Source organism: Ixodes scapularis, unplaced genomic scaffold, assembly GCF_016920785.2.
Source record: "Ixodes scapularis isolate PalLabHiFi unplaced genomic scaffold, ASM1692078v2 PGA_scaffold2__306_contigs__length_199485367, whole genome shotgun sequence".
In the NCBI taxonomy this organism is placed as follows: Eukaryota; Metazoa; Arthropoda; class Arachnida; order Ixodida; family Ixodidae; genus Ixodes; species Ixodes scapularis.
Window position 1 is genome coordinate 176,159,536 of NW_024609857.1, and position 12,507 is coordinate 176,172,042.

Genomic DNA, 12,507 nt, shown 5'->3' on the forward strand with positions numbered 1-12,507 from the left:
TCCTGGGGTACAATGAAATGCAATACAACACATAACTGGAATCAGCTCAACCAATCACGGCTCATGTTTAAGGAGTTCTTACCAGGTACTAAAAGTGTTATTTACCCAAATCGAGGGTCTTCGAGGCATATGCATAAAAACTTGCAAGGTGGAATTTCTCTCGAATATTCGCTTTTCAATGATTTCCGCGTATGATTATACATCTTCTACGGCGTTTGCAGCGAATGAATATTGTTGTACAAGTAAAGGTTATAAGTATAAATAAATATTATGTTTACAAAGTAAAAATGAATACATGTTAGAATTTTTGCAAGTAATCATATTGCAATAAATTTGGTATTTTCTACTTCTTTTTGCCGAGCCTTATGCAAAAATGTAGAAAAAGCCACTAAAAGAAATGAGCTAACTAAAAAAATTAGAATATTTTTTTTTTTTTTTAATTGAAAGAGGTCGCGGCGACACGGGAAACATACATATGAAAATACTAGGGAATAAACAGTCATTTCATTGTTACAATGATTCAACATTATGTTATCACCCCTTACGTAGAATACGAAGATTACTCACAGAAATGATATCTGTTGCGCCAAGTCAGTTGCACTGCTGAAAGAGTTTCCGTCATCGTAAACGAGGCCGAATTTGTCACCCGTGCATACACCACCTATTTTGGGCGTACCTGTCAGTAGATCAAACATAAAAATGTGCAGCTTTATTTATGTACTTGTTTATTGTTATTGTAATTTTTACTTAAGAATACATGCCAATACATCAAACATGTAACTGTGCAATTCTAGAAATGTTTGTTGTCGGCCTTTTAAAGTTTATAAACACGAAAGTATGTTTTCTCTTACCCTACTACGTACTACAGCTAAGACTATGGGTAATCAAAACCAATAGCGATAAATTTAAAAGCAGTATAATGCACTAATCACACAGGAAGCGCAGCACGCGATTGGGCATGATTGCCCGTAACTTTGGCTGTGCTGTATTTGCATTTGTTTTAACACTTTCTAAAAATTATGGGAAGAAACTAAGGATCAACTTTCATGTCGCGTGTACATAATAACATCAGCCATTCCCTGTTTGTTTTTGATATCCAGTTGTCGAAATAACTCTGTGCCATGTTTGACACAAGCCAATTGATCTTAACAATAAGGTGATTGCATTTCTCATGTGGGCAAAGGCCACTAATGGAGACTTGCGCTTTTGTCAAGATACCACGCAAGCGGCATACACATATAGGGTAACGTTTATTCATATGAACTAAAAAAGGTTGAGTTAATATTACATAAAACATCGTCGCACGCCCTGATATGCTGTTTTATGTATTAACAACGCCAAAATCACGCATATCTACTCACCAATCCAAGAGCCATCTGGCCTTAATAATGCAGGTTCAACAGACCGGCTATGCAAAAGAAAACATTAAAAAGTATAAACATTCTTCTTTTATATAGGCATTTGTATCAACAATAATAATAATTATGGACAATACCATTCCATTTTCGAAGCTCGCAGTATATGAAACACTTACGTTTACTATTTGAAGTGATAAGAAGGATTATGTTATTTATATTGAATACAGATTTACGCATGCGAAATCAAGATATAACTTTTCAAACCATAATCGCCATATTAGATAAAACACGTTAAAACACGTTAGCTCCGTCACTTCCTAATATAAAACCACAAAGCCAAGATGCAGATGTATGTAGCTTGACTGAATCAGCTTTATTTCACAAAAATCATTTTAACTTAGTGTTTTGAATCAACTTAAAATTAACTGTTAGACAAAGGCTCTAAATATCTAAGAAAGGTCGCAAAAATTGAAATTTTCTTCTTGTATTCTTTACTGGCTTCAATCAGGTCAGTGCAACTCTGCGAATGCACGAAATGGATGATTATGGAAGAGTTGAAACAAACGTCTCTGAACTGTCGATAGCAGAGTGGTTCTCACATGACCCAACGCCAGACATTGTTTTAAAAGCCGTGACAATATCCGCGACAATATTGTCACGAATGACAAGGTGACGAAACAAAAATAACAGAGGAAACTGAAACGTTTAATAGGGCGAACTTACGCCCAAAACAAAAGGTGAACAGAAGATAACAGCAGATCGTCGTAGATGTCGAAGTCGGCGTAAAAGCAGGATCGAACGCTCGGGCGAAACTGACTGCGGCTTGCCACGTGGAGCCTCTTAGGTACACGTATTGGCTTTTGGAATCATCAGCGTAGAAGGTTCGGCGGCTAGAGCATTTGGGCCTCGAACGAGACACAGGGTTCTCGAATTCACAAGAACATGAAAGTGAAAGCACCAATAACAGACGCGTAACTTCTAGGAATCAAACCCTGTGCCTCCGCGCGAAAGTCAAGCGTGGGAACAACTGGGCCATGCACGCGCTCGCTCGGCGACGCACCTGGCAATACGAGTTCACTATCGGGTTGTCAAAGATCGCTCACTCGGGAAATGGGATTCCGACCGCTGACGATGATGCAGTACTTTTAAAACCGAAGTGCTGCCGTTGGCTGGAAGATGCTATCCGTTTTCTTGAAGCTTCAGCGTTTGTAAATACTCATGGTATTTTGTAAAGAACGACGAACGAGGGTTCCTTAACCTGGGTCATACCGGCTTAGAAGCCATCGCTCAATAATTAGTGACAGGGAGATTATTTTTCTCCTCCGGGAACTTGAACGAACATATGTTGCCGCATCAACTAAAAATTAAATATTTATATTACTATTTTTTATAGTTTCATTGGACGGCTAGCTAGAAGGTCCACCCCCCCCCCCCCCCGCACGCACACAAACACAATTTTGTGTGCGTGCGGGGGGGGGGGGGGGTGGACCTGTACGGGAACCCGGTCATCTCTTCTGAAGTCAGTTTGTCAAAGGTCAACTCGCATAAGTCTAACTCGTCGAATAGGCCAACTGACCGTAGGTACTTTTTGGAAAACGGCATCTCATCGAAAGGGGCAACTTATGAAAAGGCAACTAGTCGAATTTGCAAAAAGAACATTCTAGATAATTGTGTTCTGTTACTGTTGTCGTTTTTTTCTTTTTGTTTCTTTCTTTTCTAGCTTCTGTCGTCAATATTTTTTTCGCTTCCAGCATACTATCACAATTTGAAAATGGAAGCTCCTCAGACGCATCCTCGGAAAACTTAGATCACGTTTTTTTGTTCCTTTCCTTATAATCCAAGATTATTGGTTTCAGCAGTTCGAGCTTTATATTTTTGCATCGTTAGGATGCACGCAAACGCTGGCGGTCCTGTACAGTCGCTTTCATGCACGAGTTCGGTACTCGTCCGTAGTGCTCCCAACTCTCGGCGTATCTGAAACTAAAAGTTTACAAAATGATTGTACACTGCTGCACCATTTTTCTAGGTCCCACTCACTGCACTGCACTGTCCGCCTGTCAATATTTTGAATCCGTGCACCGGCTCGAGTTAAACTTTTTTTTTCACAGTACCTACTTCGACTGTGTGGTCCTATTGATAGTAATGCTTAATATAAGGAATAAGGATTTGTCCACGGATAAATGATGCAACAGAAATATTGAGCAAAGTGCGCCGTAGCTATAAAAATATGCCCATTGCTGTTTTTCTATATAATGTAATTGCTTTCAAATACAGAAGTCAATGTTAGAAAGCAGGCGACCAGATCGGCTCTTTGACCAACTGTCCGTCGATAACTTCTCCTATCACAAGTAAGCCTATTCGAGCGGTTATAAGTCGTCCAAGTCACATATTATGCACATAATATTTATAATAGAGAGACAACATTCAAATACACCATTATCGCCAGGAACTACCGGGACAACTTCTTTAAAAACCCCGAGTGCGCGCCTATGTCTTTTAGGGTAGACTAAACGGCTTGAGATGGCCAGAAAAATAAATAAAAAGGTTGCGGAGGAAGCGTAAGATATCTTTATTTATGAAAGATATTCATTGGAGCTTCTCTATACCTTGTGAAGTATAGCCGGTAAAAAAATAAAAATCTCTGAAGTCTGTTTGCTAAGGCCTTTCCCCAGAGAGAGACTATTTGATTCAGCTGTTTGTTTCGTGTGATGTTAAGAGTATTCCTGCTTTAGATTTGATGACTGTGCGGCGTGGTCGTATGCTGTGTGTAATTGTATAGAATTTACTTTTTACTAATATCATCCGGAATCAAGTATTGTTAGCACTTCTAGTGTTCTTTTTGACTCCTCGAGAGCAGTATGCTCATTAAAGTGGTGTTCGTTATACAAGCCCTAGATAGCTTTGATGAACCCGTGTCTGTACCTTGTATTATGTGTTCGTGCAATAAACATTATTTTAATATTAATATTATTAATGTTCCTTTGACTTCATATCCAACAAAAGAACTTAAAAAGGCACTTCGCCATCTTCTATTTACCTACGAGGTCCTGTAATCCTTCAGTTTTATTTCACAATACTTTGCATTTTCTATAGAATGTTTCACATCCTATTTTGTTTTTCTTCGAATATAATTCACCATGATTTGCACTAGAAGCTTTTCTCCGCCAAGGTTAACATCACCAGGAACGTAAACACCTCTCAAGACCATCTTAAACGGTGACAATGACCGGTTTGCGTGTTTGCTCATATGTGCACGTGTGTGTATACGTGTCTTTATCTGTAATCAGCTTTTTTTCTAAGTGTCACAAATGTTGCTGGAACTGACTCAAATCTCTTCAGTACTTGACATAGTTAGTTTCGTGAGGCTACTGCAAATTAGGTTCAGTCAGACAAGCCCTTGATGGCTTGGACAAACCTGACTTGCGACGTGGATATGCTAGTCTTTTGAAATAAATGTATTATTATTATTAGTAGTAGTAGTAGTATTATTATTATTATCATAAAAGCAAAAGAACTCGGTTGGGCACGGAGTCGGCAAGCGCCAGAAAATAATAAACATCGTTCTGAATTTAGAATCGCGAGGAACAGAGCTAAAGGAAGGCTTCGATTGGCGAAAAGAAAGCACTTCAAGGAAAAGTTTGAAAAGGCGCAATTTAGCTCTTCCGTGACATGGTCACTCGTTATTACTGTTCGTGGTCATCAGCGAAAGCCATTTGTGGATGACATTGTAAAAAATAAAAGCCGTTTACAACTTCCTGTAACGCCGAATTAGAGCGCAGCTCTTCAGGAGGACGAGCGAAGGGTATGAGGGTCACGTGTTCTCGGGGGGGGGGGGGTCACGTGACCTCCGGGGGAGGTCACGTGACCCTCCCCCGAGGCAACGTCCCCCCCCCCCCCGAGAACACGTGACCCTCATACCCTTCGCTCGTCCTCCTCAAGAGCTGCGCTCTAAATTCTGCGTTTCAGGGAGTTGTAAACGGCTTTCATTTTTTGCAACAAATGGCTTTCGCTGATGACCGCGAACAGTAATAACGAGAGACCATGTCAGAGACCCCCCAGAGAAATTTTTCCGTTAGATATAGCGGGGAATATTTTACCGCTAAATCTAGCGGGGAAATCTTTCCGCTAGATTTAGCGGGGAAATTTTTCCGCTAGATTTAGCGGGGAATTTTTTCCGCGAAATTTAGCGGGGAAATTTACCCATAATGCACCGCGCGGTTACGCCGACGGCGACGGCGACGCCGACACCGCTCAAGCCGGAAACGGGCGCCTAAGAGCTGTGCTCTAAAAACATTTTGGTAGCAAATTGACAGAAATCGTTGAGAGATTCCATTACAACTTTGTTAGATTCACTCGTGCTCCACAAAGAGTTGGTATTTCGCAAACAGTAATAGAGATGAACACAACCTCCGCTTTTCTGTATCCTATGAGCTTGGACGATTTACGTTCCGTTCTCTTCAGTACTAGGCCTACTAAATCTCCAGGCGTGAATGGTATAACCCTTGGATGTTTTCAGAGAAACTTCAGATATCTGCAGGATATACATCTTTTCATGTTGAACGAATTTATCGAATCGGGCGTGATCCCTAAAGAGCTATAGTGCTATAGTGCGACCGATCTTCAAAGGCGGGGACCCCCAAAAAAAGTAGAAAACTGCCGGCCAATCTCGATTTTGGCCGTGCCAGAACATGTTTTTTGAGAAACACGTTTTTCATATCATTAATAGTTTCATAGATCAGTGTTCAGTGTTTTCTTCTAGGCAGTATGAGTTCATTTCTGGGAGTAGTACGTAATTGCTTTTACAGGATGTAGCTGCCGAAATTTACTCTGCTTTTCAGGGCTACATGTTTTCTTTTGCCGTTTTTCTAGACGTCAGCAGGGCCTTCGATACGGTAAATCACGAGATTTTATTGGAGAACCTTTGGAGGTTCGGTTTGCGCGAACCTTTTTACTCGGTCTTGGGAAAGGTAGGACCCAAGTGGTTTCTATAGAAAAAGTTAATGGCTCAACGCAGTTTATTGAAACCGGCGTCCCTCAGGGATCGGTGCTATCCCTATTGCATTTTAATGTTTGTGTAAATAATCTAGAATCTGTTATTTCTGTATGTAATATTTTTGAGTATGCCGGCGACACTTTGCTTGTTTCACGACATATCAATTTCGAAAAGGCGGTTCACTCTCTACTGCTCGATGAGCTTAAAGTTCTGGATCGGTACGCGGACAACCGTATTAAAAACTTAAACTCGTCCGTTTCCGTAATCCCCTAAAACCTGAATTTTCTAATGCCCCTTCTGGACAGTTCTGGTTGCAAACCTTGTTGTAAGCCTGTTCCCTGGTTGGATTATACAAGATATATGGGTCTGATTTTTGAAACTTATATGTCGTAAAACAAACAAAAGGCTCATGTGTGTTGTGTGCTAAGGAGCGTTGCATGTATGTTGTCTAATATGAGAGTGTTTCTTCCTTTTAAGTTTAGAAAAAAACGAGTGCCCATTCTTTCGCTTACAGTCTTCTGCGATATGGGGTGATGCTACATGATCATTGCACAACATTTTGGCACTCTAAAATTGACAGCATTTTGAAAGGAACTTTGCAAAGTGTAGCGTACAACTCAAGCCTCTCATCCAGGGAGAATTTTTTAGAGATTTGCAGATGCCAAGATTACGTAGACCATTTCTTAGACCACCTGAGACTGGGTGGAAGAAACACGACGACGTCTCAAACACAGCTAACCACTTTATTCAGTTCTCCCTCCTTTTATACATCCTCAACCCAAAATCGTCACCATAAAAATACTCTAAACAAAGGCACCCAGGGGACACGCCTTGACTTCGCAGCCACAATGATGTTAAAAAAAAACAAAACAAAAAAAACGAATCACTTTGAACTAACAAACGCTACACACATCAACACGTCGGCCGAAGGGAACATTCTTTGACATCGCAGCCATTCTTATCTTTAGAAAAACCGAAGAGACGAACCACACGGAACCGACTGCAGTTCAAAACCATGAACCTGTTACACCTTTTTTTTTTTTTTTTCCTTTACGTACGCAAACAAACGGAACAAGATCATGACAGAGGAGGTACCTCTGACGAAAAAAACACAAGACCTGTTCAATTCATACTCGTAGAAAAGCTTTCGCCCTATCACTAAGAAGCATAGACGCTTGGATTATGCGATTGCCGATCAACCTAATTTTTACTGTCTCTTTTACAACTCTTTTGACGCCATTGATCTCTTTGCATACTACCGTTGTACCGGACCACTCGGCTGAGCAGTTTCCGCATTCTTGTACATGTGTCGCAATTTCGGAATTAGTCGATTTTATCTTTGCGTTTCTTTTGTGCTCTGTCAGACGATCGTTCAAGCAGCTTGAGGTCTGCCCTATATACTTAAAACCGCACGTCATCGGTATGTCGTAAACGACACCAGTTTCACAAGGCGCAGACTTTTCCTTGTGGCCCTTTTGGCACCCTTTTTTCTCTCTTTGGAACGGGATGAGGTTGCCCAACTGAAAGTCCGAACTGAAAACTACATTAACGCCAATTTTTTTGCACACGCTTTTATATTGTGTGACACGGTGTGAAAATACGGCATCACTGCGCTCGCGTTTCTCGATTTTTCCCCGCCTTTTCCTTTTCTCGGTTCATTAATGTCATTTGCCTCCCGATGAAATCTCCCTCGTAGCCTGCGTTCATCAATCGTCGCCACTGCCCCCTTACTGCCTTAGCCACGAAATGAACACATGACCTGTTCAAAGCATTGACGAACAGAGATCTAACGACACTCGCCTTTACCGTCTTAGAGTTGCAGCTCTTCTTCGGGAGTACTGGTTTCGGGGCATCTTTTCCATACTCCCAGCATAGGGTTTCACCCACATGAACTTTTAGATCCAAAAACTGTAACATATTATTCGTTGGTTTTTCCACTGTGAAGCTCAGTTCAGGAGCTGATGACACTATTAGTGACTCTAGCTTTTCCGCAAATCCACTCTGAAAGGTGCATACCATAATGTCGTCGACATATCTCCTGACTATACAGCTACCCGACGGCATTTTGCCTAGCCTTTCTACCACTGCAGAATCAAGTGAGTTCAAGTATATCTCCGCCAAAGCTGGTGCTACCGATGAACCTATGCACACTCCATCTTTCTGCACAAAGCTTTTCCCATCGTATTCTACCACCGTTGAACGAAGATACAAATCCAACACCGTCAGAAAACAGTCTACCGAAATGCCCGGCTAAGGCAGTGAGGCGGCAGTGGAAACGATTCGCATCGGGAGGCAAATGACATTAATGAACCGGGAAATGGAAAAGGCGGGGGAAAAATCGAGAAACGGGATCGCAGTGATGCCATATTTTCACACCTTGTCACACAATATAAAAGCGTGTGCAAAAAAATTGGCGTTAATGTAGTTTTCAGTTCGGACTTTCAGTTGGGCAACCTCACTCCGTTCCAAAGAGAGAAAAAAGGGTGCCAAAAGGGCCACAAGGAAAAGTCTGCGCCTTGTGAAACTGGTGTCGTTTACGACATACCGATGACTTGCGGTTTTAGGTATATAGGGCAGACCTCAAGCTGCTTGAACGATCGTCTGACAGAGCACAAAAGAAACGTAAAGATAAAATCGACTAATTCCGAAATTGCGACACATGTACATGAATGCGGAAACTGCTCAGCCGAGTGGTCCGGTACAACGGTAGTATGCAAAGAGATCAATGGCGTCAAAAGAGTTGTAAAAGAGACAGTAAAAATTAGGTCGATCGGCAATCGCATAATCCAAGCGTCTATGCTTCTTAGTGATAGGGCGAAAGCTTTTCTACGAGTATGAATTGAACAGGTCTTGTGTTTTTTCGCCAGAGATACGTCCTTTGTCATGACCTTGTTCCGTTTGTTTGCGTACGTAAAGGAAAAAAAAAAAAAAGGTGTAACAGGTTGATGGGTTCGAACTGCGCAGTCGGTTCCGTGTGGTTCGTTTCTGCGGTTTTTGTAAAGTTAAGAGTGTCTGCGAGTTCAAAGAATGTTCCCTTCGGCCGACGTGTGTATGTGTGTGTAGCGTTTGTTAGTTCAAAATTATTCCTTTTTTTTATGTTTAACATCATCGTGATTGCAAAGTCAAGGCGTGTCCCCTTGGTGCCTTTGTTTAGGGTGTTTTTATGGTGACGATTTTTTGTTGAGGTTGTATAAAAGGAGGGAGAACTGAATAAAGTGGTTAGCTGTGTTTGAGACGTCGTCGTGTTTCTTCCACCCAATCTCAGGTGGCCTAAAAAATGGTAAACTCACACCAGCTCGCCTGCGCCCTAACTGTTTTTTTTCAAGATTAGGTAGTTTGTATACTGAAGCTGTTGTGCTACGTCACTATTAGACTGAACGTTTTAAAACGCTTCATACACAATCGCGCCTCCTCAGAACGTGTCCTCGGTATGAAGTACAAAGATGTGTAACTCGACATTGAAAACAAACGCGGTTATTTTACGTATCAAACAATTTAATACCCTCCCTGGAAACATTTTCAGCGTTACTGGCAAAGGAGAGTTGAAAAAGTGGCTGCGTCATTATGCTTGTGAAAGCTAATTATTGTGCTGTTGTCGTCTTGAGATGACTTGAGAGGCTAGTTAGCCGAAGTGTTTTCATTCATTCATTCATTCATTCATTCATTCATTCATTCATTCATTTGTTTATTTTTTGTGCTCATGAACTGCTTGAAGCCTTGATAATGATGCACAATTAACATACAGCAAAAGGAAGAAGAATTCTACAAATTGACAATAGAAAACTTGAACAGTACCAAAGATGGTTATAGATTTGTAAGAGGGAACTTGAACGCTGCAAAAGATGGGTTAAAATGTGAATGCAATAATCATTAAAAGTATTATACAAGGTCTGAATACGTGTCATGGGGCAGGTTCGGAAGAATTCATTAACATAAAATAGAAGAGAAATTCGCAAAAATCTTCTCGGAGCATGAATATTTATCGATGAAGTTAGGTCAGGGCAATCAATGACTTCGTGAAGGCATTTGAACAACATATGAGATCTCTGTCGCGTCACTGGCACTCAAAGTAGAACAATTGTATCGCTCTAAAAGTCTTCTATATTCAAAGTAAACAGTACAACCCACATAGCAGTCGTAAAAAATTAAAAAAAAAACGCTTCTGAACATTTTCAATCGACTCTTGGTGCGTACGCCCAATAGAATTCCACACAACTGAGGAAAACTCTAGCTTAGACTTAATTAATGAAAAGTATAACTGCATAATACAGGCCGACATGGAAAACTCACGTGTAATTTTGGATATGACACCTAACGTACGAAACGACGCGTTGACAATGTTATTGACATGTATATTAAATGACAGAGAAGAGTCCCTATAAACTCCAAGAGCACGAGGGCAATCCACCCTTTGCAATGGGCCATTGCGGAGTTGGTAACAGAAATGAAAAGGCCTTAGCTTCTTAGTACATGAAATAACAACTGTCTTAGTGGGATTAAGTGTCAGCCTGTTGAGACTACACCAATTACTCACTGATTTTACATCATCCATTAGTTTCACACAGTTCTCTACAGATACTATCTGCCTAAATAACTTGATGTCATCGGCGTATTTCAGGATTTCTGATGTAGAACACACGAGCGAAGGTCTTTATGAAAACATAAAAATAATCGGCCAAAAAATGGACCCCTGGGGAACACCAGTCAGGGTGACAAAAGGCAGGGAGAGATGACGAAGGATCCGTACAAAGTTCTTTCTATCGGACAAATAATTGTGAAGCAATGTGCATTGTGTAGTGCTCATACCGTACGATTTCAGCTTTTGTAAAAGTAGCAAGTGGTCAACCAAAGCAGATGCCTTAGACATATCAAAATATACAGTGTCAACCTGACCCCGCTGACAAACAATAGGCGAAACGAAATTAAGGAAAGACACCAAGTTTGATTCCACTGATCTTCCGCGCACAAAACCCTTTTGTGAGGGCAGAATCTTATCTTTAAAAAATCTCGAAATATGTTCCCAAAGTACTATTTCGTAAACCTTTTCAAATGGACATAATAATGCAATGGGTCTATAGTTTCTTGGATCATCTGTTCTTCCTTTCTTATGTATCGGCACGGTTATCGTGTTTTTCCAAATCGAAGGAAAAGCGCAAGTCGACAATGAAAGGTTAAAATATGCGTTAGAATGGGTGCGTTAGAATGGGTGGCCTCGTTTACATGTTTCTTTATTGATGTGTTCTTTTTTTCGCCTTTACAAATTTGCTGGGTCCAGTCCTTGAAGCCATTGTCGGCTTAGAGGACCCGTTATTTGACACACCGAAAGCGTTGTGTGGATAAAATTATTATTATTATTATTATTAATATAATTAATATTATTATTATTAATATTATTGCTATTAATATTATTTTAATACTATTAATATTATTATTTATATATATATATATATATATATATATATATATATATATATATATATACATATATCACTTTTTAATCAGTATGCCAGTATCAAGACCACAAGGTTGTTCCTGGGCATCTTAAAGGGACACTGACAGGGTGTTTATGCCCGCCGAGGGCTTTAGTTGTACGTGACATATGAGAGCCCAACTACCCAGAACAGAATTTGCGGCTCGAAATTCGGTTCCTTTCCGCCCGAAGACCGCCGATCAGGAAATGGCCGGTTTAAGTTGCGCTCACTCTCTTTTCCGTGGTCACGGGCCGTTTTCTAAGGTTTGTACACAACCACCGAATTTAATCAACGGCGTTGGTCATTGCAGTCACACACTCAATATTAAGATTAGAAAAAATATGAAACCCATTTTTCATGGATTCTAAAAACCTATAAATGCGTTGATTGAAAATAAAAAAGTTGCACAGAGAACTGGAAGCATTCTGCGCGTTCACTGCCTAATTCGCATCATGGCGTCGTTTCGCGTATCGTGGGACTCGCGGTGACGGTGATGACAGTGTACGACGGGCGTGGAACCTCTACTTGAAAACTGTCGTTTGCGGTACCGGCGAATTCTGTGTTCCTTAGAAAGAAAAATTTTGGACCGATCAAAAGAATTGGTATTACTCCCGTACGACACGCCCGACCACCAAGCCGATTTGCACGAAGACGCCGCCGACCCGTCGCCCCCTTCTCGGGGCTG

The 12,507-nt window shown here is 40.9% G+C and overlaps 1 protein-coding gene across 1 annotated transcript in view; it reads right to left on the reverse strand.

Moving 5' to 3' along the window:
- Positions 1–12,507, reverse strand: part of LOC115328074 — a gene marked incomplete at its 5' end in the record, with an annotated part of 148,515 nt that overhangs the window by 63,756 nt on the left and 72,252 nt on the right. The window contains 2 exons of the mRNA XM_040222690.1: positions 568–676; positions 1,362–1,408. Of these exons, the coding sequence (XP_040078624.1) occupies positions 568–676; positions 1,362–1,408 (156 nt within the window). The remainder of the gene's footprint in view (positions 1–567; positions 677–1,361; positions 1,409–12,507) is intronic.